General features: G+C 39.6%; 1 protein-coding gene across 2 annotated transcripts; it reads right to left on the bottom strand.

The window, feature by feature from the left end:
* ETF1 (eukaryotic translation termination factor 1) lies at positions 1–27,164 on the bottom strand. 2 transcript variants are annotated; one of them, XM_060636007.3, is made up of 11 exons: positions 27,021–27,164; positions 26,757–26,860; positions 10,592–10,767; positions 9,941–10,080; positions 7,187–7,325; positions 6,045–6,235; positions 5,084–5,213; positions 3,958–4,113; positions 3,526–3,590; positions 2,601–2,748; positions 1–2,318 (listed from the first exon to the last, which is right to left on the bottom strand). In XM_060636007.3, the coding sequence occupies exons 2-11, from the start codon at positions 26,840–26,842 to the stop codon at positions 2,236–2,238; spliced, it is 1,314 nt and encodes a 437-aa protein (XP_060491990.1). In that variant the 5' UTR covers positions 26,843–26,860; positions 27,021–27,164; the 3' UTR covers positions 1–2,235. The 2 variants fall into 2 exon arrangements, with proteins under 2 accessions (XP_060491990.1, XP_060491991.1); XM_060636008.3 differs by lacking the exons at positions 26,757–26,860; positions 27,021–27,164 and adding an exon at positions 26,630–26,745.
* Positions 27,165–27,739: the final 575 nt, after the last annotated feature.

The following is a 27,739-nucleotide window of genomic DNA, read 5'->3' as shown; positions in this document are numbered from 1 at the left end:
TATTCTTAAATATGGTTTAATACTCTTCTCCATTTCTGTACATCACAACACCAAGATTTCGCTGCTTAGGATCTCTCTGTAGAGGCTATAGAGAATGCAAAGGCTACGGTTTTCACCCCTCTTATTTACGTGTTTGTATGTGTAAGTGTAATACATATCAGTATATATTGATACACACATCAATATATAATGCAATATATATCACCAAAGAGAACACATTGATTAAAGAAATACAAAAATTTGGCATCATTTCCAAACTTAAATAGTAAAAATAAAAACTACAAAAGGAGCTGCATACCCTAAATGTATCATGTGAAACAACAAGCATATTCAAAAATGTAAATTTACATCCAATTTCTCTGGTCTTGTCATATCACATTAGACCCATTTACAATGGCAAAACCCTAAGGTACTGCTGTGAAGAGAGCATGTTTGCTCGCTCTTGGGTGTTCTGCAAACAAACAGCAGAGCCCAAAGCAAAAGCCTGTTCCGGTGAAGCCTCCCACGTTGGTGAATACCAAAGAATGGACTCTTCTCACTGGGGGTTGAGACATCAGGTTATACATTAAAAGACAGTCATTTGGACCTCAGAGTATACAGTGTGAGAACCAGAAGCTTTACAATTAAGACATACTCCCTTCATTCAAGTGAAACAGGATTATTGGAACGATAGGCAGGTCTGCAACCTGGGAACAAAGAGCTGGTTCAGACCAATAAAGCTACGAGTGACTGAGTCAAGTCAGTGAAGAACAGCAGTCAGGCACTAAAGTGTTAAAAGTACCCAATTTGAAAACCAAATGTACCCCACTACTCTATCAGTGTGGGAACGATACCAATTGACTTTTAAAAACCTTTGGTCCTTCAAAGTCCATTTGGTATACTTTTTTCCATTGCTACCACTGGGCACATCCTATACACTTTATTCACTGTCACCACCTCGGGCACGCCATGACCTTGCATGTCAGCTGGGGTCAAATCCAACTTAGAACCCAGCTATGAAGCGTGAGCTTCAGGTTTTCAGGCCCACTTTTGGATCCAACAATAGTTAAGTCCTTGGTGCCAGAAGCTGTGTCCCATCCCTTCCCACCCCTGCCCTTCCCACCCCCCTCCCATAATTTCTCATATGAGAGGTGCTTGTAAGTCCCATATTTGAAACAGATGCTCCAACCCCACCAGGAGGTCAGGGGTTTATAATTACATGCACAGTCATACATGTCTTGTCAGTCGTTCCTGTGAAAAACCTTGCAGTTCACTTTAAAAAAAATCAAAACATTCACATAATCATGCCATCCAACACAAGGAAAACACAACCATCTCCCTTTTACCAAGGACAGACCCAAGCAAAATAAAATATTCTTTAAATTTCTTTGCTTCCACTTAAATTGCATGTTTTATTTCTCCCAATCCCAGCAATAGCACAGAAGCCCCATCATATCCATCCCAAACTGGTTTCTAGTAGGCTAAGATTATGGGAACCCTTATCAATGCAACTGATGCCAAGGGCTCCCAAACCCCGGGCACAAATGCGCCTGCAAAACAGATGAAAGGGAACAGTGCATTGGCCCAAATGCTTCCTGTGTCAGTTTGACTTTGCAATGCAATTTGCATCCTTGAAACTGACAGTCTGGAGGGGGAGGAGTAATGTGAGGGAGTGAAGTTGAAATTGCCTCCTATTAGCTCACCCTTTCAACATTAAACAGAGACCAAGAAAAAATGGTTCCAACATTTCACCGCATGTATTTCTTCTTATGCAGTCTAAGCTGAGAATGCCATGTAAATGGGTCACTGCGAAATGCAGCAATTTTTCTCCAATCAAAATAAGAAACAAACCAGTATGATCTCATTTCTATTAACTTTTGAAGGTTTACAGCAGTTAAAGTATTTTTGATTCTATGTATGAAGGTTAAAAAAATCATTTTTTTTTTTTCATAAAATACAAGAGCAACCAATTTCACCATCGAGTAAAAGTAAAAACTGGGATTCTTTTTTAAATTAGTCCAAAGTGGCATTTTAGGAACTTAGTTGTAGGCTGCTGCGCTGACACCATGACAAACCAAAGTGTAGGGTTGGGTCTGGTTTTGTTTCGGTTTTCTTTTCAATATCCAATGCTCATGGATTAAGTTCTGGAAATGTTCCAATTGTAAGGCAGGGATCTGTTTGGATTCCACCACGGGTATGCTCCTTGGGTTGGATGCTGGAGGGTGAGGCACGTTTTGCCGGACCCATGTCGACTACCTAGTAGTCATCAAGGTCAAAAAATTCATCATCTCCTCCTTGGTATTCCATTCCCTGGAAATCTACTCGGTACCGCAAGATACCTGGGAAAGCAAATCAAAGAGTAAATCACCAGTGTTCCTGGGATGGGGAGGGTTCACTTCAATAAGGAAAGTCCAATTCCCTTGTAGAATTACAGAAAACAAAGAGATGATGATAAAAAATACAGTTCCAACCAAGGAACCTGCAACCATGTGCTGCCTCAACCTCCTGCCTCTGCCTCGTTGGATGAGCACACTTCATCTCATAGCTTGATTTTGGGATAGCCAGGAAAGCTTTGGCCTGAGACCCTGGCCGTAAGTTTAGTTTTCTTATTTGCTACTTACCTCCAATTCCACCAAATCCTTTCACAAACTGGGATCCTTCTTGTGACTTATCTGTGACGATTTCCAACGTTGCTCCAAATTTTTTATAGTTGTTAGCAAACCATTCCAGCAGGGGCATGCTTTCGATCAGCTCATGTTCTTGTCCTGTCTGCAAGGGTGACCATGAAGATACAGAAAAAATGGGATTAGGATGTAATCAAGACTTAGCCACCCTAGCTCCCGGACCCACGATCATTCTCATTCTCTCTCCTTATTAAGTGGGTGTGCCATGCTCTATGTGAATTCTGGTTTCTAATGACATAATTCTAATAGCACAGAAGTTCTATTTCAAATAACATTCCTCCTCAGGCTCTGGCTCAATGATAAAATGTCAACACACACTTAGCAGTTTTTCAACTTCTGGTTCCTGTTGTTGTCTCTAAAGTCAGGCTGTTGTAAAGTGTCTCCAGGCTGCACTCATTTAACAGCCCAGAAGAGACAAGCCAAATTTACTTTTTAGAGCAACCTTGTGAAAAACAAAGTCATTCAACTCAGAATTTGAGGAACTTTAAGTGATCTGTGCTGGCCAGGTGACACTTTTGTGGTGATGCATTTAGACCAAAGCTGCAGAAGCTGTTTCAGTACAAAAGCTTATAAAGTGAGTGAAGAAAGTAGCACAGGATTCACAATGCAGAAGAGGCACTAGTCAATCAAATCTTCCTCTTTACTATTTCAAGAATGAGAATATTTAACTACTTCATGGCACGGTCTCCTTCCTTGGAATCAGACAGGCATGTAGCATATAAGACGTGACCACCTCCCGTTGCCCCCCACTGCCAAGAGTATGAAGTCTGGTATCTCAAAGCTGATACTCTACTTTGCCAATGCCCTAACATAGATTTCCTTTCCTTGCATTTATTACCAAACTAGGAAAACAATCACATACCTCTTTGTCTGTGAAATGAGATTTATCCTTCTCTTGTTCTGGAGTTAGATAGAGAATTTTCTCCTCTGTAGTATTGGGGGAAAAAGTATGTTAACCTAGTTCTTATACACTAGCAGATTTAAGTCCCATAAGTCAGGTTAGATGAAAGGGCTTCTGAATTCATTCTTTCAACCTTCTTTTTATAAGCAATATTAGTCAGCATGCACTTAATGTCTACTAGGTATACTGCTCCTACCGTAAGTAAACACCAAACATACTCAAGATACAGTTCTTGTCCTCAGGAAATTTAACAGTCTTAAGCAGACATTTATCAGTTCAAGCAAAACAGTTTACGCAGACAGAAGCCACCTCTCCCAAATTTCCACCCCAGGTTTCCAGAACACAGAGGTCACCAACAAACCATAATCTTATTTAACTTTCTAATTCTCATACCTTCTGTGCCTTGGCAATGAAGAACATATCTCATTATATCCAGATTTTCATAGACTATTAGAATCTCTACAGCTCCCATTTCTAAAGCCTTTAGTGTATCTTCAACTCCAAAACAGTACTTGCCCGTGTCCTGACTGATTTCATCGAAGTATCGTCCTGTGATGAGGGATAGGTGAGGAAGCACATATATTAAAAGTTTCCTTTGTAGAAATAGACTTTCTAGCTCAAAATCCAAGAGATAGTGGTGGCTGGGTGGCTCAGTCAGTTGCACATCCTACTCTAGGTTTTGGCTCAGGTCATAATCTCATGGTCTGTGAGATTACCCTGCATCAGGCTCCATTCTGACAGTGTGGAGCCTGCTTTGATATTCTCTCTCTCTCTCTGCCCCTCCTCGGCTTGCGCACACATGCACTCTCTCAAAATAAATAATAAAAAAATAAACTTAAAAAACCCCAAGAGAGAGAAAATAACAACTTAAAAATAAGAGCCAAAAGCTGTGAAAAGTCCTACCACTCTAGTTGAGGCTCTAGAAATTGACTCAAGAGTTAATAGCGGGGCCAAATACACAACCACTTGGAAAAATGTGTGCTCCATAAATCAGAAACAAAGCCAAATAATGGCCAGATTTTTTTTTTTTTTTTTAAGGTTTGTTTATTTTTGAGAGAGAGCACAAGCAGGGTAGGGGCAGAGAGAGGAGAGGAGAGAGAATCCCAAGCAGGCTCCATGCTGTCAGCACAAAACCAAGCGGGGAACTCAGGAAACGTAAGAATAAGACCCAAGCCAATGCTTAACCAACTCAGCCACCCAGGTACCCCAATGGCCAGATTAATCTTTAATTTGGTCTCTATTCACCACTGCATTATAAAAGATAATATGTGAAAACTGAAGTTTGGTTCCTATTGCCAAAGGGTAAAAAGAGTGGAAATACAAGCACACTTACTAGAACTCAAGAATAAAGGAAGATTAATGACTCCACTGAGGAAGATTTTAATACAAACGTTCAATCTTCCTCTTACCGTTCAATCTTCCTCTTACCGTTTTGGCATTTTGTTACATATATATAATCACACACAAACATACATACAAATACATTTCACATAATAAGTAAGTTGCATTTCACTGATACCTATTAATTTCTTCTCTTGAATGAATTTCACGTTGGAGAGGACTTCAGTAGATAGCTCGATAGCTTGGTTGAACCCATTTTCACCACCATAGGATATATCAACTAATTTTAAAACTTTTGACTGCAACCTCTGACATACACACATTTAAAAAAAAAAAAAAAAAAAAAGCATCATTAGTACTTCAAAACACCTTGACCAAGACACACTTCTTCTTAATGGGTCTTTAACCACTTCTAACTAAAGTCTAAAGAGGGAGAATACGGGGAAAGAGCCCAGTATGTTCATGAGCAGGTCTCAGTGAGCAACACTGTAAAGTGTAACTTCCCCAGCCAGTCATATCACACATTTGATTAGATTTGACAACTCATTAATCACCAACAAGACTAAGTTCCTTGTTAAGGAAACAGGATATTGGTTCCTGCCATATAAAGTGGTTGAGTACAACACCACTTCTTTGGTTGAAACTTCTACCATATAATGCTACTCCCTCTCAAGAGCACCTTTGAAATGTGTTATGCCTGAGTCCATGTCATAGACCAAAAGATTTTTTTGGGTTAAATGCTTTAGGCTAATCAGCTCTATCATATTACTGGGAGTTTCACTGCTTTATTTACCTCCAGAAATAAATCAGAAGAAGACCAGAAAAACCCCTACTTTCTCTGAAATCACATTTCATTTTGAGGCTAATTATAGCAATTCACTAAACCAGAAGCTGCCACCAGACCATAATGATTCTACCTAAAAATGGTTGGTTTTCAAAGAGAAAAAAGACCCAGAAAAACGTGGAGGAATGTTTCTTAATAAAAACCTGTCAACTTGTTTTTAAACATGAAATTCTGTCAACTTGTTTTTAAACATGAAATCTATCACTTGAAAACCAAAAAGATGTGCATGTCCCAGTGCTCAGAGGACCCACTACTCTCACCTAGCAACTTAACAGAGCATCTACTTCTCACTTACCTGATCAAACATATCAGATTGACTTAGTTCAGTTTTAAAGTCAGCTGATCCAGCTAAAACAAGACCAGCCACATTCACTTTGTCCCCAGAAATAAAGAGCTGTACAGCAGTCTCAGCTACTTTCCGAACATAGTTATGTCGCTTTTCCATTCTTAAACGAGCAAAACGCAAGGCTGACTGACCTCCTCTACCTTTGACACAAAATGTGGGAAAAAATGGGTAATTAGTAAGAAGTACAAAATAACTTGCTAATTAAAAACGAATCATGCCATTATCTAACACAAAGACAGAGAAAAATTACTATTTATTTTAAATGATTGTTTGGCACAAACTGATACACATTTCCAGAATAAATACCAATTATCTTATCAAAAGAAGAATCATAAGCACCAATGAGTCATGTGTCATTTCATGATGCCTCTCATCTGGAGTTATTCCCTTTATGTAGTTGACCACCCCTTAAAAAAATACTTTATTTGTTAAAGTAATCTCTACCCCCAGTGTGCAGCTTGACTGAAATCACAACCCCAAGATCAAGAGTTGCACGCTCTACCAACTGAGCCAGCCAGGTGCCCCTACAGTTGACCCTTAAGAAAAACACAGTATATTTCTGTAAATGTATTTTCTCTCTGATGATTTTCTCATTAACATTTTTTTCCCTAACTTAAAGAATACAGTACAAAATATAATTAACATACAAAACATGTGTTAGTCAATTGTTTATGTTAATGGTAAAGACTTCCAACAATAGGTTATCAGTAGGTAAGTTTTTGAGAAGTCAAAAATTATATGTGTGTGTTTGGCGGGGGTGGGGGGTGAAAGTGCGTGCCTGGGTGGCTCAGTCAGTTAAGCATCTGACTCACTCCTGATTTTAGCTCAGGTCACAATCTCACAGTTCATGAGAGTAAGCCCTGCCAACAGGCTCTGCACTGGGTATGGAGACTGCTTGGGATTCTGTCTCTCCTCTCAAAACAAGTAAGTAAATAAATAAACTTAAAAAAAAAAAAAAAAAAAAAAGTTTTATGTGGGTTTTCAACTGTGCACAGAGGTTGGGACCCATATGTGTTGTTCAGGGGTCAACTGTACTATTTGTTTCCTTTTTGCTAGACACAAAATGGGCTCATGTTCTCCTCCTGTGTTACCATGTTTCTTTGGGAGATCCACAGTGAATTTGTGTAGGACTTCTCTTGTGTTTCCTTGGAGTGTGCCAAAAAGTGCACCACTACCATCTATTACAATGAAGCCAAACTTGCTGTCATCCGAAAGTAGTGCTGTAAGAGCCTGAAAAGCAAACATAAGTTATCACACAATAAATAAATCCCAAAGCTTTGTTAGGCAAGACAAAATCCAAAAGGATGTACATACAAGCCCTTTCACCCCATCCAGAATGGTAGGAGTACTTAAAGTCATTTTATGGAATGATTTAGACTATAGCTATAAATATGTAACCCATACGGTCAATTTTGAAACAGATGCAGGGAAAAACACCAACAATAATGATAGAAAGCCCTTCAACAAACCTGACCTGGACACATGAATAGAAAACCAAGAGAGGTATAGGGTTCAGATTAATTCTATCCTTGATTTGATTTAGTCTGATGGCAATCCATGGAACATAATGTTCAAATGAAAAGTCCAAACTCTAAAACAACAACAGTACAAAAAGCTAACCTCCATCAGGTCACTTTCTGTATTATCCCATCATTAGCAGGCAGTATTCATTATAGCAAATAAGGGTATCTTGTAAATCAACTCTAGAGAAGGAGTCCATGAGGAGAAAACCCAGAAAGTCTACAAAAAGATCTAGATTTGAAATGTTTCATTTAACATATATGTCTTGAACACCCTTAATGGTATCAGGATCTAAAACTCAATTTTATTAAAAAAAAATTTTTTTAATGTTTATTTTTGAGAGAGACATGAGTGGGGGGGGAGGGAGAGGAGGCGGGGAGAGAGGGAGAGAGAGAGGGAGAGAGAGAGAGAGACACAGAGACAGACAGACACACACACATACAGAATCTGAAGCAGGCTCCAGGCTCCGAGCTGGCAGTACAGAGCCCGACATGGGGCTCAAACTCAGAAATTGGTGAGATCATGACCTGAGCTGAAGTTGGCCACTTAATGGATTGAGCCACCTAAAACTCAATTTTAGGCACCCCTAAAACTCAATTTTATTTTAAAGGTATTATATAGCTAATGATTTGTGGAGTTTTTCTGGGGGACAATTCCCCTTCTAGGTTAGCTTATAATTATATCCCATAGTTCTGTCCCCACAAAGAACAAATATTTAAATAGTCCTGGAACTCATATAGATGGGTCAAGAGTTTTCATGATGGAATGTGCACACCTGGTAGATGATCAGTTCCTAGGTGCCAGGCTTCTTTGGAGTTAAGAAATACCCTTTCCATTTTAACTAAGGAAGAAAATATTTCCTTTAAGAATTGACCAGAAAGCAGATTAATCATTAGTAATCAATCTTTAATCATACCATATCTGAAAATTAGCATTAAGACATGAATGTTGTGCCATTATGTCGCAATCTCTTAGGTGGCTTGATTAGTTTAGGTTTTCAATAATTCTGCTCATCAGGGAATACTTATCCCTCTTAAGAATGTATAATTGTCCTGATGAAGCGACATAAATTGTGTTGTACAGCATGTCACATTCACATCTAGTTATCAACATATCAGCTGAAGCCAAAATAAACAAAGCTAGCAAGATTAAACAGTACCTGGAAGGGTTAAGGTTTAGAAATACCAATGAAGCTAGCTTAATAAAAGCTAGATAACACAAGTAACAGGTACTACTTAAATTAAGACTTGAAATCTGCTTTCATGAAACTAGATACAGGTAAGTGGGACATGGTAGCTAAGAGCCTTCCCAATGAAGCTTTTGCCAAAAAGAGGCTGGCAAGATAGCCCAGAGAACAGTCTCAATCATCTATGCAACGAACCAAGATCCAACTGGAATTGGACTTCCTGTCAAGTTAGCAGAAATCATCCATTGTAAACTGTGTCGACAAATGTCAGTTCTAATTCCACTGTAGAGGTTTTTCCCTAGGTTGATGAAAAGCAAAAGACTGAACTAGGAGCCAGCTGTGAATTCCTGATTGTTCTACTGTTGACTGATTTAGGTCACTCTAATGAGGTTTCCTTTCCACCCTTAAATTTTATCTTATGGCATCTCTGTCACTCAAAAGTTTCATGGGGAAATAAAAGCTCTTACAGTCCTAAAGGTTTTATAATTTGTGAACTGAAAACTAAGGATGCAAGAAATATAGGCAAGTATCATGGGTATACAGGGAGAGATGGAGAGAGAGGCAATTATTTCTTCACCTCTAACCAGTTCTCCAAACCCAGTTTAGCACTTTCTTCAAACATAATGATGGTCATTCAGTGTGTCACAATTAATGTATAAATTTTTTTTTTTTTTTTAAATAGCCAGCCTTGTGGTACAATGACTTAGAAAACAGTCTAGCAATTCCTCAAAAGGTTAAGCAGTTACCATTTAACCCAGCAATTTCATTCTTAAGTATATATACTGCCCTCCCATGAAAACGTATGGTCACACATATGGTACATGTATGTTCAGAGCACTATTATTCCTAATATTCCTGATGAACAGATAAATCAAATATAGCAAATATGATCTGGTAATAAAAAAGGATGAAGTACTGATGCTAAGTGAAAGAAACAAGTCACAAAAATCCACCCATTGTATGAAATGCCCAGCATAAGTGAAATCTAGAGAGACAGACAAAATCAATGGTAGCCTAGAGGTGAGAGATCTTGGGGAGGCGGGGGTACGGATAGGGGGTGGGGGGGAGGATGGTAATGACTGCTAATGGATATAGGGTTTCTTTCTGGGATGATGAAAATACTGTTTGAACTTCTTACCTCTGTATGGAATTTGTTGTCACACAAATACAATGACGTATTAATTGGTTTGAAAGGTTCAAAGTCAATGTTGACTTTCTTTTCCTTTCCTTCTTCTGTTACAATGGTACCACAGTAAACAACCAGGCCATTTGGAGGTACTGCAAAAAACACACAATTTCTCTACTTAAATCTATAGCTAATTTTCCTCAATTAATAGAAAATGTTCCTAGTTCTGTCCCTACTCCTTTATTATTTTTAAAGATTTATTAAGTAATCTCTACAACCAATGGAGGGCTTGAGCCTACAACCCTGAAATCAAGAGTCACATGCTCTAATGACTGAGCCAGCCAGGTGCCCCGTGTCCCTGGTTCCTTTAAGTCGTAATTTAAATAAAGCAGAAATATCTGTAAATCTCTCCGGCAGAATTCTCTCCCTAATTTTAAAAATACTTGAGATGTTTAAAAAAGGAGGATTTACACTTTTAAGTAACTACTACTTTGCTTTAAAGAAAAAAAAAGGGGAGAGAGGGGTAAGTTCCAAGGCCAAAGGTAAATTGCTGATGGCTATCTGAAAAAGATACAATAGTGACCAAAAGCATCATGGCAGGATCAAAGTGGAAAATATAACCAAAACACAATAGAGGAGGAAAATGATCATATTCTAGATTACCTTTGTTATAAAGTTTGAGTCTTTGTTGTACAGATGTAATGGCTCCCAGGACTGAAAGGCGGTTTACTCGTGACTTAATGTTAGATGCAGTTCCAAACTCATCTGCTAACATTTTTGCCACTCGTGAAATCTGGTCTTTGGGAGGAATGATCAATGATATCATGCTTGTGCCATTGCTGTGAAAGAAAGAGTAACATCAGAGGTTCAAGTACCACATAAGTCAAGAGTTTAAATTCATGCTTATCATTACTAAAGGGAGCTAATGAAATCCCCTTAAAATAGAAATATATCACTCTCAGTGATTAGGAAGATAGGGACTATTCCAGTGTAATCAAAGTATGCCCAGAATTAGGAAAAGTGATCAGAATGTGATAGGTACTCAATTATTTGAATCAATTTTAGCTAGCCAAAAGAAAAAGTAGTAAGGCACTTTAAAGGATGCTTGGGAAACACCTCATTCTTCAAGGGCAAAGAGAGAAGCTTTCATAAGGGGGTGATAACAGGCTGGAATCTGACAGTGAGTCCATGGTAGAAGCTTAGAATCTGGTGGTTCTTCAGTGGGAGAAGCCACCACAGGATGATACAACAAGTCTTTACAAAGTCTAGATGAAATAACTGAATATCATAGTGTCTCTCCTTTTCTTTAAATTCCAGGCTCACCATGAAAATTTAAAATCACTAGTTTAGCACCCTTAGGAACTAAACTAGTTCCTAATAGGAATAGCAGAATCTTGGAATTCAAACAAATATCCCAATTAGGAAATCATACATCTACTCTATGTGTTTCTCTAAACGTATTTTACATATTAATCACTTTTTAAAAAAAATTCATTTTGACACTGTGTGGAGGGGGGGGCGGGGGGGGGGAGAGAGAGAGAGAGAGAGAGAGGGAGGGAGAGGGAATCTGAAGCAGGCTCCTTGCTGTCAGCACACAGCCCAACGTGGGGCTCAATCCCACCAACTGTGAGATCATGACCTAAGCCAAGATCAAGAGCCGCTTACTGAACCACCCAGGCGCCCCCATATTAATCATTTTTCAATCTAAGACACACACACCCCATATATGAGAAATTGGCCAATTCAGGGTGCTCAAACAAATTCCAGCTTCTAAAATTCAAAACCAGGACCAAACTCTGAACTATGAAGGACACTACTATCAAAGCCTTGCCACGTGGGAGGTCCCTTTCGAGCAGCCACCAACTTCAGTATAACCTCAGTATTGATGCCAAAACCTTTTTTAGCTACATTCTCCAGACATTTATTAACAAGATCTCATTTCAATATTCCTACTTCTACTTGAAGCAAACACAAAACTACATTATCAAAACAAATGAACTCATCACTAATCATCAGGGTAATGCAAATCAACACACACAAACACTTCACACCCATTAAAATAGTTACCATCAAAAAACAAAATAACAAGTGTTGGCAAAGACATGGAGATATTGGAACCCTATGTCTTGCTGGGTGATGTTAAATCACACAGCCATTATGAATAGCAGCATGGCAGTCGTTCACATGAACACAGAATTACCACATCATCTAGCATTGCCACTTCTGGGTATATACTCCAAAGAGTGAAACTGGGAACCAGATACTTAGGCACTAAATGCTTACAGCAGCAATGTTCACAACAGCCAAAAGATGGCTAGAATTCCTACGTCCATCTATCCATTTGATGGATCAATAGTAACACAAAAAAGTGGTACATATATAGATACAGTGAAATATTATTCAGCCTTAAAGGAAATTCTGACACATGCTACAATCTGTATGAGCCTTGAACAATTTATGCTAAGAGAAATAAGCCATATACAAAAGGGCACATGCTGTATGATTCCACTTACATGAGGTATCTAAGAGTAGTCAAATTAACAGAGACAAAAAGAACAGTGGGTTGCTGTGAATGGGGGGAAGGGGAAATAGGGTGTTTTGTTGTTTAGCATGGTTTCAGTTTTCTAAGATAAAGAGTTCTGAAGACTGGTTGCGTAACACTGTGAACGTATTTTTAACACTACTTAACTGCATAAATAAATTGGCCGAGATGGTTAAATTTCATGTTGTGTGTACTCTGCCACAATACAAAAGCTAAAAGTTCATTTACGATAACACAAAAATTTAAAACACACATTCTCTTTAAATTAGCAGTTCTTGGGGCACTCTACAATAAAATGTAGAGAAAACCTTTATCCACAGGTATCTGAAATTTTAAAATGTCTGGAAAAATATCTTCATATAGTAAAATTAATCCCGCAAATTTGTTTTTTCCCAGTATTAATGTTGGAAAGGGACCTCATTTACATAAGACCTTGCCCTTTTAAAGTTTTCTAAGTGGTAAATCCCTCAGTTCCCTTGCAATACAAGTTTTCTCTATAAGCAGACAAGCTGCCTATCTAGCCCTTCCAACTATCAAAATAGTTATTCAGATTATCAGCTTATTTTCTATCTTTGAAACTGGCACTGTTTCTGTTGGGGTTTCTATTTAAAACCCAGAAGGTCAGTTCATAACCTTTGCGATACTTTCCTCAATGAACTACAAGTTGATCAATGACAAATGACAGTACCTGGTAAAGTATGGTGTGTGCTCTGCTGCCACCCCTTGGGTAGGGGAACAAGTATTCTAGCCAAACCAGAGAAGCAAGCAAATTTATGAGGAGCAGCTTTACTTGGCATCACAAACACAATCAAAATGATCATAAAACAAAACTGCTTCAGGACAATCCTTTGCTCATGCACACACAAACACACATTAAGTCAGATGTATCACTCTCTAAAATGTTTTTCATTTTAATGTTCACAATACAACTACATAAAACGAATTTTTCTAAACCAGGAGAAGGTGCCCAGAAATAAAAAATTCTACATAAAATTCTACCTGTGGCCATGTTCCAGTTTCTGAACTAGATGGAAAAAGAATTCCCAAATGAAACAAATGGGTATCTTCAATTACAAAAAAAGAAAAATGCTCTTTACCGTCAGTGAGTTCGTTGGATCCTATTTTTAAGCAACCAACTGTAACAAACTGCTTTTCTTCCAGTAATTTATCTTTCTAGGTTTCTAAAAAGGAAATTTCCTAAGAACCTTTCAGATAAGTCTTTACAGAGTTATGTCAAATACTATAGGCTAAGGGAGAGAAGACTTTGCTTTCATAGGGACTGGAAACATTAGACACGTAAATTTAACTTCAAACATGGTCTCTCTACTGTAGTTGCCATTTACCTGTCTCTAAACAGGGGCTGTCAATTTATGCACAATAGGAAAATGTACAAAATGGGGAAAAAAGAAGATATATATGAGAAGTTTTAATATGGACTTTACTAGCTTGTGCTTATTCTCAGATTAACAATTCTCAAAAGAACGTATTTCTCTATCCCACGGGCTCTTGGAATCTTTAGGGATCAAAGGAGTTATTTCTCAAAAGGGCTCAGTTTTTAAAAGCTGACGTGCTCTGATTTACAGAGTAGTTTCCTAGGAGATGGAACCAGCAAAGAGGCAATCAGTAGGGAATGGAAAGAGAAGGGGCTCCAAGGATAGCAGGGGTGAAGGCTCAGCTCAGGAAGTCAACAGGCACCAGACCCCAAAGGATGGAAAATTTAAGGCTAAAGAGGATGTTGGGACAAATTCACTGAGTGAACCCAAAATGCCTGAAGGAAATCCTTAAAGCAAGATAATCATGCAGAGGACAAAGCAATGACCTTAAGATAAGCAGCTATTTACTTTCCACTGCAGATAGGTTAAGAAGATAAGCATTCATTAAGCAACTTTGCTGTTATAGCACCAGAGTTGGACAACCAACCTTACACTTACAACCATGTAACATTCTACAGGACAAAGTAATGAAGAAACCTGAGAACATTATCTTGCCATAGGTTTCCACTTAAGTAATTCAGAAATGTAGCTTGAAAAAAAAAAAAAAAAAAAAATTCTACCAAGTTGCTAAATCTGAAACACTACTTGAAAGTTAGTTTTGGCCTCCTACTCCTTTTGAATTTTGATTAATGCTCAAAAAATGACCTTTCACTAGTTTCCCCTTTACGTCTCTCTCTCCTATGTGAGGGGGAGCACCTTAAATTTTTGAATTCATCTTTATTAAATGGATGGCCTCTATTTTAAAATTTAAAGGCTACTTGATAATATCTGAATTTTTTTTTATGTTGGGTTTAACAGAAGCATATTTAAGTTTTACCAGGAAAGTTTCCAAACAAAATAACCGCTTTACCCCCAAGGCAAGCCACTCAAGGTCGCTAGACCAGTTTGTGTAAACACAAAAATAAAATCAAGGAAGTTGAATTTTCCTTTCCTTTTTTTCTTTCAGAAACACAGAACAGGGGAGGGGCAGAAAGAGAGGGAGAGAGAATCCCAAGCAGGCTCTGCACAATCAGCGTGGGTTCAAATCAAACCGGGTTCAAATCAAACTTGAGAACTGTGAAATCATGACCTAAGCCAAAATCATGAGTTGTACACTCAAATGACTGAGCCATCCAGGCTCCCCAAGGAAGCTGAATTATTTCAAAGTAACCCGAACAACCCACAGGGAAGAACAAGTAAAACTCTCACCAAGGAGTTGCTGGCTACATATACAAACTACTACCTTTTTAAATTTAAGAGTTTTCATGTACTGGTCTGCTTTGCCACTATATCCTTTTTCAAAAATCAAAAGGCTCTCATTTAAGAGTTAGTGAATTATAAGGTACAGCAATGATTCACATGCAGGTTGTAAAAACTGGGCAAAGCAAGACAGACAATACACAACAATGTGCCACATAAGGCTTCGAGGGGCTTCTGCTCTTAGATTCCTTCTTGTTCTCACCATTTTAGGGGCATTTTCCCTTATCAAAGAAGAGTTCATCAATGCTTTCAGAGACTAACTTCTGAGAAGTAAAATATTTGGGAGGCAGAAGGAAGTAGTAGTTGTAAATAGACTAAATGCAGACAGTAAATAAAACTAGACAAAACTCAGGAAGGAAGAGAATTTAAATAAAGAGCTGACAGCTTTTCCTTCCTTCAGTCTCAAATAGATGGTTGAAGGAAAAGTTTCTCTCCCTAAGATGAGAGGTTATGATAGTGCCACCAGTTATCCATCCAAGGTTTCGTGAATCCTGAGCACTATTAACACAGAGACATTTATAAGGTTACCTGAAGTACCAGAACTAAAATGTATTTCAGGAAGAAAATGCAAGGTAATCAGAACAAGCCTGGACTATGGGATGTGTGTAAGTTTAGGTCTCAGAATTCCAGCCTTTGGATTCAAGGTACCTTCTGATGAATGACACGCAGAGAAAATCTAGGCACTCTTTCACTTGTAAAGAGCTTATTAAGATTCATCAATAATGTTCAAGAACATTTTAGAAAGGTAACTGGAAAAAGAAAAAACCTCATAGTTCAGTGACCTATTTGCATGAGAACCCTGAATCTCTGGAAAATTTTCTAAAGGAGCAAAACAAATGCCCAGCAACAAAATTTCCCCTTCCTCCACCTTGATTCCATCACTCCCCCAATAGGGACAGTGACGGTGGTGGTGACTGTGATTAAGAGGGAGTCTCAATTTTCAGAATGACTGATTTCAACAGAATCAGCATCACTTCTGATGTGTAATTAGGGCTGAGAATCACTGGTTTGGCTAGCTTTCTGCGTCTGCAAGAAGGATCTCGTAGCCAGCTGAACTCAATTCCATGACCTCATCCACACCTAAAGAAGATCAACTCACAGAACCCACCTGCAGGAGGTAAGATGCTGTCATTTACCCTTCCTGGCAGCAATACAACCACGATGAATTGTCCAACTTTTCCCAGATAGAACACAAATGTCCTGCTACCCCTCTCCTCACTCTTACGTAATGGAACTACTTTCAGGCTAGGAACCAGAACACTTTAGAGACTGCCTATAATACTTTGTAATTACGATTTAGAGTATGTGCTCACCAAGGAGCTTTCATCTCAATGTTTGATGGAGTCGAGCCTAGGATATGGATGCCCAAGGATTCCCACCATCCCCTTTTCAAGCTCAAAAAACTCAACTTAAATCTCAGTCAAATCATTTCTGATAATTGCCAAGGTAGCCACATTATATGGATCACCAGCTGAAAAATCATTGAGTTCCTCTCCAATTTCTATTGCCTTTGTCTGTATTTCTTATTCACCATGGGGTTTCTATTTTTCTTTTACCAAACATACAAAACCAAGTTTAAACTTTGAGACTACAGCAGTCTTTCTGATATGGGTTTAATATGGGAACAGAGTAGGAGGTTGGTTAGGAGCACAGATTATTTTTGAAGATTTTTTATTTTTAAGTACTCTTTACATCCAATGTGGGGCTTGAACCCATGATCCTAAGATCAAGAATCAACATGCTTTTCCAAATGAGACAGCCAGGTGCCCCAGGAGCACAGACTGGACCTCAGTTTCTACTTTCTTCCCAAGGTCATGAGGGTTCTGTAATACAGGTGAAGTACCTAGCATGGATAGCAGATAGTAAGTGCTCATTGAAACGTAACCAGATGGAACTGTAGCTCCATGTACTCTATCCCTCTGCTCTTTAGTAGTATAATCAGAAAGAATTAACATGATAGCACAGTTGGGGGGGTGGTATTTCAGATGGTGGTAAGTTTTATTTGAATCTGATTAAGTCCAGAGATAAAAGCTGACTTTGTGGTAGGGCAACTACCATTCTTAGATTACAGGATTTATCAAATCTTCCAACAGAAAAGAACCAAACCAAAAATGCAGTTCAAATTAATATAGCTAGAGCAGTAGAAGCAATTTTGTATAAAGAAAAGCAGAAATCCTTTCCCCTCTAACATTTTAAATAATTTTATTATACAAAAGCTTAAGTAGCTTTATCCTACAGCTGTGGCATGGTTCACGTTATTTTGATATAACCCAGAGTTAGCCACTACTTCTGTCTAGTTGTCAGTCACTTCAAAGATCTAACCCCATTTTCTCTTCCATCAAGTATCAAATAGTAAGATAACATGTTGCTTACACTAGGTCTATAGAAGCTTCTTAAGGGCACAAATCATTTTAGCACATGAATCTGATGAATAAACAAACCGTTAATTCTTAACATCAGAAAAAGGATCCTCTATATTTGGTCTCCTCTAGGCAAACACCAGAGATTTATTCTAAACTACCATTTAAAACTTTGCTAGTCTTTGGAGAGGAACCAACATTTGCCTAGAAATGACTAAGTGTCCCAGCTTTCGCTTCGTTAAAAAACCCAAATCACTCCATTAGTCTTTAAACATAACAAAACCAATACTTCCAAAGTGTCTTCTTTTGCTTAATTTTGTTCATCCTGAACTTGATGCCCTGGCCCCTCATCATCTATGAGGAAGATTGGAGGTGGATGGGCCTGCCTTTTATAAAGAGCTCAGAGAATACCAAACTAGGAGGGAGGATTCTATTACTGTTCAAAAGACTAAACAGAATTACCAGAAATTGGTTTATGCAATTGACCTTAGGGTCAGAAGCCATTACCAGATGGGACAAAGTCCAAGATCTGAATATACTGAGACATTAAAGCAGCTTCTACAGAGAAAAGAATAACTCACATGTCCCAAAAATTTCCAGCAGAAAGCTTACAAAGGTTTTTAGTATTTTACCCTCAAAAGCACTACAATCACTTAGTTACCCAAAACAAAAATGTATGTATCTGATGCCTTTTTATACAATTACAGGCATTCGTTTGGTCTTAAAAAGAAAAATTTTAACAACTTCACAAAGTTAACCTAGTGGAATATTCCACCAGGGAGCAGCAGAAGCTGGAAAATTTCTCTAGTAGTCTCACATCAAGGCAAAGCCTACAGGTATCAGTCACAACCAGCATTAGGCACCAGTGTTCTACAAGGAATCCTAGAAATGAGATAGTTCACCTGATGTTTCTTTACCACCACTATAAGTACTTTTCACATAAAACAAAAGCCACTGCCTTCTTGTTACTGTTCTAATACACAAAATGAAATTCTGCGGAAGGATTTAAACCCAAGTTACTTCCCTCACCAGCGATGCTCATTAAGAGTAAATATGTTTGGTACTCAAGTTCTTCCCTGGGTAGATTTGCAAATAGCATGTCTATTTTACTTTTATCTTTGCTCCTGGGTCTCAGCACACCTGCTCCCTCTAGTGAAATGCAAATCTCCTTGGACAAGAGTCCTCCTTTCAGAAGGGAATGGGAGATGTTTCTACTTAGCAAAGAAATACCAATCAAAGAGGAAGGCAGCGTGGTATAATAGGATCACAGGCTTTGAAATCAGGAGTAGGAACAGAAAATCCAGCACTGCCCCTCACCAGGGTGGGGCGTGATGTTAGGCAAGCTACTTAATCACTCTTTATTTCAATTTTTTCATCCGTGAAATGGCAATAGTTTCCTCACAGAATTGCTGTGAGGAGTCAAAATGTAGGCTATTCACCTCATCTTTAGAAAACTGTTTTATTAAAACACATCTCAGCCACGAACCTCTAACCCTGTCTTTCCTGAGGATTCTCTTTGCTTAAATGGAGTCATTAAGCCCAGAAGATGCCAGAAAATAGGAGCCAAGAAAGGAAGAAAATTTTTTAGTAAAATCTAAAAACACCCAGAGGTATTAAGGAATTAATGTTTGGGGATCAGCACTTTTCATTACTTGCAAATGAAAGTTTATTTAGGTTGAAAGGCAAACTGTTGGGACTGTCTTAAGCTTTGTCATGCCAACTTTACGAACAAGGCACACATGCACAAATGCTCTGTGCTATTTCAATACCCTGACAGCTCACCATCAACCAACACAAAGCTCTTGGATCTAATTTTAGACTAACTGGCTTTCAATCAAAAATGAATTTCAATTACAATTTCAAAGCCACAGCAGTTACAGCTTCACTCCATCAATGTATCAAAGATACTGTATCAGCCAAATACTACTGCCCAAGGTAACATTCTATGACAGTACCTGCCTTGCCTAGGAAATCCGCCTGAGTAGTTATACAACTTTTGGTTTCTGATAATGTCCAACACCTCATTCTAGACCCTAATCATCATCTTACAGCACACCCCTCTTCAACATGTACTGTGTTATTCTGTACTTACTAACATGGGTCTGGAAATGGTTCATATAATCAATTCAGGGTTGTGTGTCAGACCATGTCCTCACTGCATTACACATTTCTTTCAAAATGTCCAGTGTCCAACCTACAGATATTCAAGTTTGTAAGCTAACTGGTTAGTAGTAAAAATGCATTTGTAGGCTTCAATTTTTATATATCTAGAACTGTGGATGTGGGTTTGGAGAAATATCTGATTTAGAGGGCCACAAATGCGGCAGGGAAAAAAATCTTTTGTTTTGACTAAGAACATTCTTCTCAAGGAGACCTTAGAGCATCAAATGAAAATGTGAAAACAGAAGAGCACAGGCACAATATCCCCAAGTTAATCTGCATGACAAGAGGTAGTTTTCAGGCATCTGAAGACAGCAAGTCCTCTGAACTGGATAGGAAGGATGGGGACAAAAGACAAAGCATACAGTGGATGTAAACTTCATGTTTGAAAACTGCTGTTAATTACATACAAATTAAGCAGACTGAAAGAGCTGTATTAAAGCATAGGAAACATGATCAATGTATAACATGTAAGAATCAAATCTGTTTTCATCTTTGTATCTGTAAGAGAATAATGAAATTATGGCTTGTAAAAACTCAATTATGTTTTGGGGGAGGTGAGAAGAAAGCAAAAAATTATTTCTCTTAATTTTCATTCACTGATATTGAGAGAAAGAAAAGGTATCTGTTCAGAAAGTGACAAAAATAACAAACAAGGAAGTTTCCCTTTTTTTCTTTAATTTTTAATGTTTATTTACTTTTGAGAGAGAGTGAGTGAGCAAGCGAGCGCAAGCTGGGGAGGGGCAGAGAGAGAGGGAGAGAATCCAAAGCAAGCTCCAGGCTCTGAGCTGTCAGCACAGAGCCCAACCCGGGGCTTGAACTCAGACCGCTAGATCATGACCTGAGCTGAAGCTGGATGCTTAACCAACTGAGCTACCCAGGCACCCTGGGAAGTCTCCATTCTTAATACAAAGCAGGCAAAGGTTTAAAGTGTGTCCAGTGGCATTAGATAGAGCTGTTATCAAAGGAAACTTCATGCTCTTTGGGTAAAGTGCCCACAAGAAACCCAATTTCCAACCTGCTGGAAAGAAGGGCCTCAAAGCCCTCTCTCTAATCCCTCTCCCCCTCATTAAGGTAACAGATTGCTGAGGGGCACCTGGGTGACTCAGTGGGTTGAGCAGCTGCTTTGGCTCAGGTCATGATTTCGTGCTTTGTGGGTTTGAGCCCCACATCAGGCTCTGTGTGGCTAGCTTAGAACCTAGAGCCTGCTTTGGATTCTGTGTCGTCCTCTCTTTCTGTCACTCCCTTGTTCGTGCACTCTCTTGCCTCAAAAATAAATGTTAAAAAAAAAAAAAAAGATAACAGGCTGCTGAAGAATTAATAGACACCTATAGAATGTATCCTACAAAAAGGTTCTATTCTGAGATCCATAGAGAACACGCCAGACTCTGAAGAAATTTCTGCTGTTCTAATTCTTAGTTTCAGCAGTGGGTCTAGGGAAAAGAGGCAAATTTTTCCTTCGGACTCTTCAAATAGGATGTAAGACCATTCAGCTCTGCTCCCAAACTTATTTTAAGTTTTCTCACAAGAGAACATCCGGCACAAGGGACCACACTGAGCACACCCTCAAACTCCAAGTTTTTAAGAAAAAGAGCCCTCTGATAAAAGGTTCCAACTGGTCTGTGTGTATGGGGGTGGGGGGGGAGACACCTATAATCCACACTGCATTTGGCCTTAAAAGTTACTCTAATTAGACACTTGTGCTTACCTAGGAGTGTGTCCACAATAAGCCTTCCCTTCCTGGAAGGATAAGTATATCTGCTACTACAATGAGAAGTCTGTCAAGGATTGAAATTCAAAGACAGTAATTGTTCATTAGGTTCACAGTGCATAAAACATTATTTCTGAATCAACAGCTGTTAGAACTAGTTCTGAGTTGAGGCAGGCAACCAATGACACTCAGGAGTGCATGAAGGCTACCACACCCTATCAAATATCTTCTCCTCCCTTTTTTCTCTTCTCATGGCTCAGACCTGTTGGTGGCATTTGTATCCTGACCTCTTAGTAAGAGGCTAAGACCTCTGTCTGTAGTTGTAATTTAGTCTACGTTCATCTCAAGAAATTAAAAACATTCTAATTTTTGTTTTTTGTTTTTTGACCTAAGTAAAAATAAAAGTATCTAAAATTCATGGCTTTGAGAACATTACACATGTCATTTAGGTGAATGTTCTATTAACCAACAATTTTCACTTGGGGAAGGTATTCAAACACATTTAATATACTTTACTCGATTCAAATCATATTCATAGCCTGTCCAAATTATTTGTCTATAAGGTTAAAAAAAAACCCTATTCAACAATCTCACAAAATTACTTTTAATCCAACATAATGTGAAGAATTTTATAGAGATTTATTAAAAAAAGCGTTATATGGTATATATAATATACCAACATAATGTGAAGAATTTTATACAGATTTATTAAAAAAAGGGTTATATGGTATAAGAAATGTATGTGGTTTTCATCCACAGCTTTTGACAAAGATTCTGAAACCCTTAGAATTTCCTAGGTTATGGAAGGTTTTTGTTACTCATAAGGAGTCTCTAAAGAGCACACCAGACTTATTAATGAAGTGACGAAGGGTGGGTCTCAGAATGGGGTGGGGGTCACCAGAAAGGCCAGGTAACTACCTGAGGGTTAGAACTTTCAGCTCCATCCAAAGACCTCTGGGTAAGGTTTGGTGCATGGAAGGAGGGACAATCTGCAGATTAAGTTTTATAACGTCTTGAACAAGATTTAGTGAACTTCTGGGTTGGTTAACCTAGGATGTATGCCCCAGTTCCACAGGGACAGAAGCTCCTATACTCAGATGCTTCTGGACCTAACCCTAAGTACTCCTCATTTGTATCTTTTATAATATATCAGTAAATCTAAGTAGAGTATTTCCCTAAGTTCTGTGGGCCATTGTAGCAAATCATTAAGCCCCCAATTTAAAGCCTGTAGGTCAGAAGTAGGGGAAGCCCAGACTTACCACAAATGGGGGCAGTCTTATGGGACTGAACACTTTACCTTAGGGGATCAGATGATAAGTTTATGTAATACTAGAATTAAACTGTAGGACACTCAGCTGTTATCCTCTAAGACTGGAAAAATGCTTGGTGTGGGACCCTCTTCCCAATTTGGTTTCAGAACTATTTAAGAGTAGAGCAGAAAAGAAGCTATATTTTGGGAAAGAAAAGACAGTGATGTATACAGCCAAATTATTTCTATTTTCTTCAAAGTCAAAATATCTACAAGTTGTTTTTTAATTAAACAGGAAAATTTAAAAATGCCAAAGACCACTACAGAAGACCTAAATAAAGTTTACAAACTGTGCAGATCTTCAAACAAGGGTTATTTGAGCCTTCATTATTTCTGACATTTACAAGGTTCCCTCATCAAAATAAGTGAAAAAGTATTCTGACACCTACAGATGCAATTTAGCCCAAACTAACCTTGTCTCTCACATGTACCATTGTCCTTGGCTAGAACAGGCTCTGGCAATGATTTTATTACCTGAAAACTATAAAGCTTCCATCCTTATTTCTGGAGCTATTTCTTGACGGTTCAAAAAAACATTAGCAGGAAAAAAACAACCCACCCCCCCAAAATTTCCCACCTACCTTTTTTGTAACATTATATTCCACTTGCTTTAGTTCCTTACCCAGAATACCCACAACCACAGTTCCATTCACATGGCTCTATTTCCAGTTTTGGCTTACATACACATTTGTCCCCATTAAGCCAACAACGGAGAATCATAAACCAGGAAGAACTTCCACTAACATTAAGTGGGACTACGTATACCAAAAAAAGTGGCATATTATTTAACACACACACAGAAACTAACATTCAACTAAACCTACATGATACTAAATAGGTCTGTTTCAGCTAACTTAAATTTAAGTTATATGACTAATACTTCTTTCAATTCAGAAAATTAAGTACATTGTGGGCTACAAAAAGACTCCTGGCCAAGTTCCCTGTGTTAGTCATTTTGGCTCTTATAAATGCTCTTCCACAGATATGACAATATTAAAAGGCTGTTATAGCTTAGATTCCAATTTGAGTCAATCCAGCCTTATATTTTTTGAAAACATTTAATATATCCACTGCACTCTGTTACACACTAGTTCAAGCCCTGGGCTCTGCTACACTTCAGATACCAAGTTATTTAACCTCTCGGCCCCCATTGCCTTGGCTATCAAATGGTGTCAACACTTTCTGCCAGGATTAATGAAGTAGCGTACTGCTTAACCGTGTCTAGAACATACTAACTACTCCATAAAGTATGTGCTTAGAAACTTCACTCTATTCAGATGTACTTAATTAGTGAGTCCATTTTGCAGCAGTTCCCTTTTAAAGCTAAATATGCGTAATATTACCAAAAGATAATCACAAATTGACTCAATTTCAAAATTACTCTTATCACACCATACTTTATAGCTGTTAAAAACAAACCAATCTGATTTTCATGCCCAGAATTCTACACTACTGGGAGGGGGAAAAATTTGTTTCAAAAACAATTCTATTATCCACCAGTAAATTTCACTATCTAGTGCTAATAACCATGCTTGAACATTTTCAGTTTTCTCCTTAAATCCACAGGCTGCCCAACACCAGTACGTATAGATTCATTTGGTCATTCAGTTTGCCTTTAAATGTCATTACACTTCTTAAAATATCTTAGTGTTAAGAAAACATTTCTCACTGTACATACACTAAGATAATCTGAGTCAGACTTTAATACAGTTCAGCCATGAACATGAAATCTTGCTATTCCTGAAAAGAAATTGGTATGTACTGGGAAACTTCTGAAGCAAGCTGAATACACTTGTTGACTCTTTACTAATACCCAGAAGTAGCCAAGATTTAAAATTTTCATGGGATCAAGATGCAATCAAATCCTGAATAAAAGCAAAGTAGGAAATGATTATCAACCACATAATTTGTTTAAAGGAAGACTACTCCCAGCTATTTGAGAAAGCTTTAATTCTGGTCTAAAATGTCCAAACTAACTTCATCACTAAAAAGTAGTCACTAAGAACCTCATTTTTGGTGAGCTTTAAACTTTACTGAACTTTGCTAATCAAAGGGATAAAGCCTTTAAAAGCTGTAAAGAGGAGCTTAAAGGTTTCAAGTGGCTAGGTAACATGGCAAGGGACAAATGTAAGAATTAACTTCCTTCATCAAGCCGTAGAAAGAAATGCTGTTATTACATGCAGTGTTTTATTTTTAATGTTACTACACTCAGACAATAAATTACAATCGTTAATTTATTTTAGACTTCTTAAGAGAATATAATGTATGCAGATTCTAATGTGTGAACCTGCCTCCAAATTAAAGTAGTAAGAGAACAAATCTACAGGTCATATCCAACTTTAAACACTGCATCAATGATGCATAAAAGCCATACTCAATTGAAAGTAACACAACAGAAGATCCCAGTGAAATGAAAGAACCTGGCTAGCTAATTCCTAGTAATGCATCAGACATAATGGGTCAGGACCTGTATTACCCCTCCTGTAATAATGTGCTCACACTTGGGGAATAACTATTCAATTTACCATATGGCACAGAACCATCTGGGTTCAAGTTCCTGTAAGATTATTATATAGGTCTGAGTATTTTATTAAGTTCAAAGAAACAAAATTAAATAAAAAATAAGCTGCCACCTTCAATTTCCATCAGGGAAAGAGTTAGCAAAAGCCCAAGTCACTGAACTGAGCCAAACTTTCAGAAGCTTCATTTCAAGCAGAAATGTCACTAACTTAGTAAGAACAAGACACAATGGCAAAACCAATTATCAACCCTAGGTCTTTGGTGTAACTGAGTACACCTTATTTCATATGGTAACAATTAAAAGCTTAATCCTATCATTGTAAGCCAACCAATCAAAGACAAACCTGGACTGGAAACCAGAATGCACAATTCTTGTGCTGAAAACAAACCTTCAAAATGGCCTGGGGCAAGGCACTCTGCTATTCTAAGAATGCTCAAACATACAAATATGTCATGTTCCAAATGCTTTTTTGGGCCACTTCCTGTAACCAAAAAGTTCCTACAACTGGGAAAAGAACAAAATAAAGTGAGAAAAGGGGAGTACCTCTGACACAACTTCACCAAGTAATTCTTTGTTAACCTAAAAGGAGCATATATACCCAGTTTCAATATAACATTTCCATAGTGCACATCCACAAAATTTACAAAAGGAGACCCAAAGCCCATCTAATTCAGTTCTGAATTTCAACAAGCACTAGTACATCAGGAACCTCTATCCCTGAAAGTTCCAGAGAGAGGAGAAAAATGACCCTGTTAACAGTTCACATCCATCAACTGCCCCATAATCCGGATTTCTCCTGGATATACAGACCCAGGCAACCAAAATGTCCCTTCTATTCGACCCCGCATATGTTGGCATTTTCAATTTATACGTGGGTACTTTAACAGCTAAAACCAGGAAGCTCCGGGGGTAATTAGAGGACTTGGGGGAAGTCATCTGGGAAGAGCTGGAAGACCCAGAGATATCAGAGGAAGTCAGAAAGAGGTTGTCCCTGACCACGTCTCCGTCCTGTCCCATCCAAACTTCACCCACTCGGGTCTCACAAAAACAGGAGGGAGAGGCCATTTTAATAAGGTATGGCTGAGAAACATGAAGGAAGAAGAGAGGAAATCAGGGAAGAGCGTTCGGAAAGGAAGGCCGAGCCCTTTCTCCCCAAGTACCCGAGTAGGGGGGCAGCACCTGGAGTCGAAGAGGGAAGTGTTGGATTCAAGTGCCTGGGAGAGATTCAAAAGTAGCAATGACCTCTCACGTAAGGGGTTAAGTGGTCCGAGACCCGGGAGCGGGGCCCCTTATGCCCCGAAGCAGGGGAAGGATCCCTTCTCGGGCCAACCGCGCAGACCCTCGCCCCTGGGTCGGGGGCTACTACCCAGAGATCCAGAAGGCGGGAGTTGACTAGTGCCTGGTTCTCCTCATCCGGCCATGCGGCGCGGGGGCGGCCATCCTGAGGGGTCCGGGAACCAAGAGGGCACGGGGGGGCCGGACGCGGCGCTCACCCGCGGGCCGCCTCCAAGCTCTTGATGAGCTTCTTGATCTTCCAGATTTCCACGTTCCTATCGGCAGCACTGGGGTCGTCCGCCATCTTCTCGCCTCCTCCTCCCTAGAGCGGCCCGGCGGGGCCCGGAGACACCAAGACCACAGAGTTAGCGCCGCCGCTGGGGCAGAGCGGCCCCCTTCCTTGCCACCCCCGAGAGGCCCTCTTCTTCCTGCCCCGTGCAGCCCGCCGCGGCGGTCGCTGGCTTTTCCCTCCCTCGGCTTACCTAAGGGCCCAGTCCTGGGCGGCAGCGGCTGCTCCTCCCCGGCGGCGGCTCCGCGGCGGCGGCTCTGACGTAGGACACCGGCTCCCTCTCTCCAGGCAGCTGCATGTGTTGCAATCCGCTCACATGGGGCCTGTGACATCACTTCCTCCGCCAGAGGCTAAGTGGAAGTCGGCGGGCGGAAGGGAGGGGGCCGGTGCGGAAGAGGGGAAGCTCTGCGCGCGTCGCGACTTTCCATTGGCCCTCCGCGCCGCGGCCTACAATGAGTCCTCTGATTGGTCACGGCTGGGTTCGCGCTGCCTTGTGAGGTAGGTCCCGGGGCGGGGAAGGGGCGCCTTCCTTCCGGTCCCGCTAGCCGGGTGGAGGAAGCGGGCGGAAGCCGGTGATTCTCGCGAGGATTTACTCAGCTCCCGGCCAGCCTTGATTGGGGGTGTTTTTTAAAGGGCGAGGCGCAAGGGTCGTCGTCTTTTCAGTCCTTCCTTCGTGATTCTGGTGGGCGTCTGAAGGTCTGCGACGCGCGGCCAACCGCTCAGGCTGGGACGCACGACTTGAATTGCGTCTGAGAAGTCTGAAGGAAACAACTTAGGCTTCGTGGCTTCGTAGCTGACGAAGTGCTTCTGCCGACGTGCGTCACTGCTGCGCGGACTAGTGTTCAGGCTCCCAGCCCGGGTGTCCGGATTAGGAAACTTTCCCCGGGTCGACCGTGTCCCCGCCACCCGCAG

This window comes from Panthera onca, chromosome A1 (genome assembly GCF_046562875.1).
Source record: "Panthera onca isolate mPanOnc1 chromosome A1, mPanOnc1 haplotype 2, whole genome shotgun sequence".
NCBI classification, from domain to species: Eukaryota; Metazoa; Chordata; class Mammalia; order Carnivora; family Felidae; genus Panthera; species Panthera onca.
This window is presented reverse-complemented; position numbering and strand designations above follow the sequence as displayed.

Bases quoted from the DNA above. Each gene is read 5' to 3' on its own strand.
- ETF1 (XM_060636007.3), bottom strand. From the start codon at position 26,842: ATGGCGGACGACCCCAGTGCTGCCGATAGGAACGTGGAAATCTGGAAG. The intron at 10,081-10,591 runs GTAATCTAGAAT...TGTTTTTTGCAG, and splicing joins ACTCAAACTTTATAACAAAG to TACCTCCAAATGGCCTGGTT. The intron at 5,214-6,044 runs GTAAGTGAGAAG...TGTGTATGTCAG, and splicing joins AATCTGATATGTTTGATCAG to AGGTTGCAGTCAAAAGTTTT.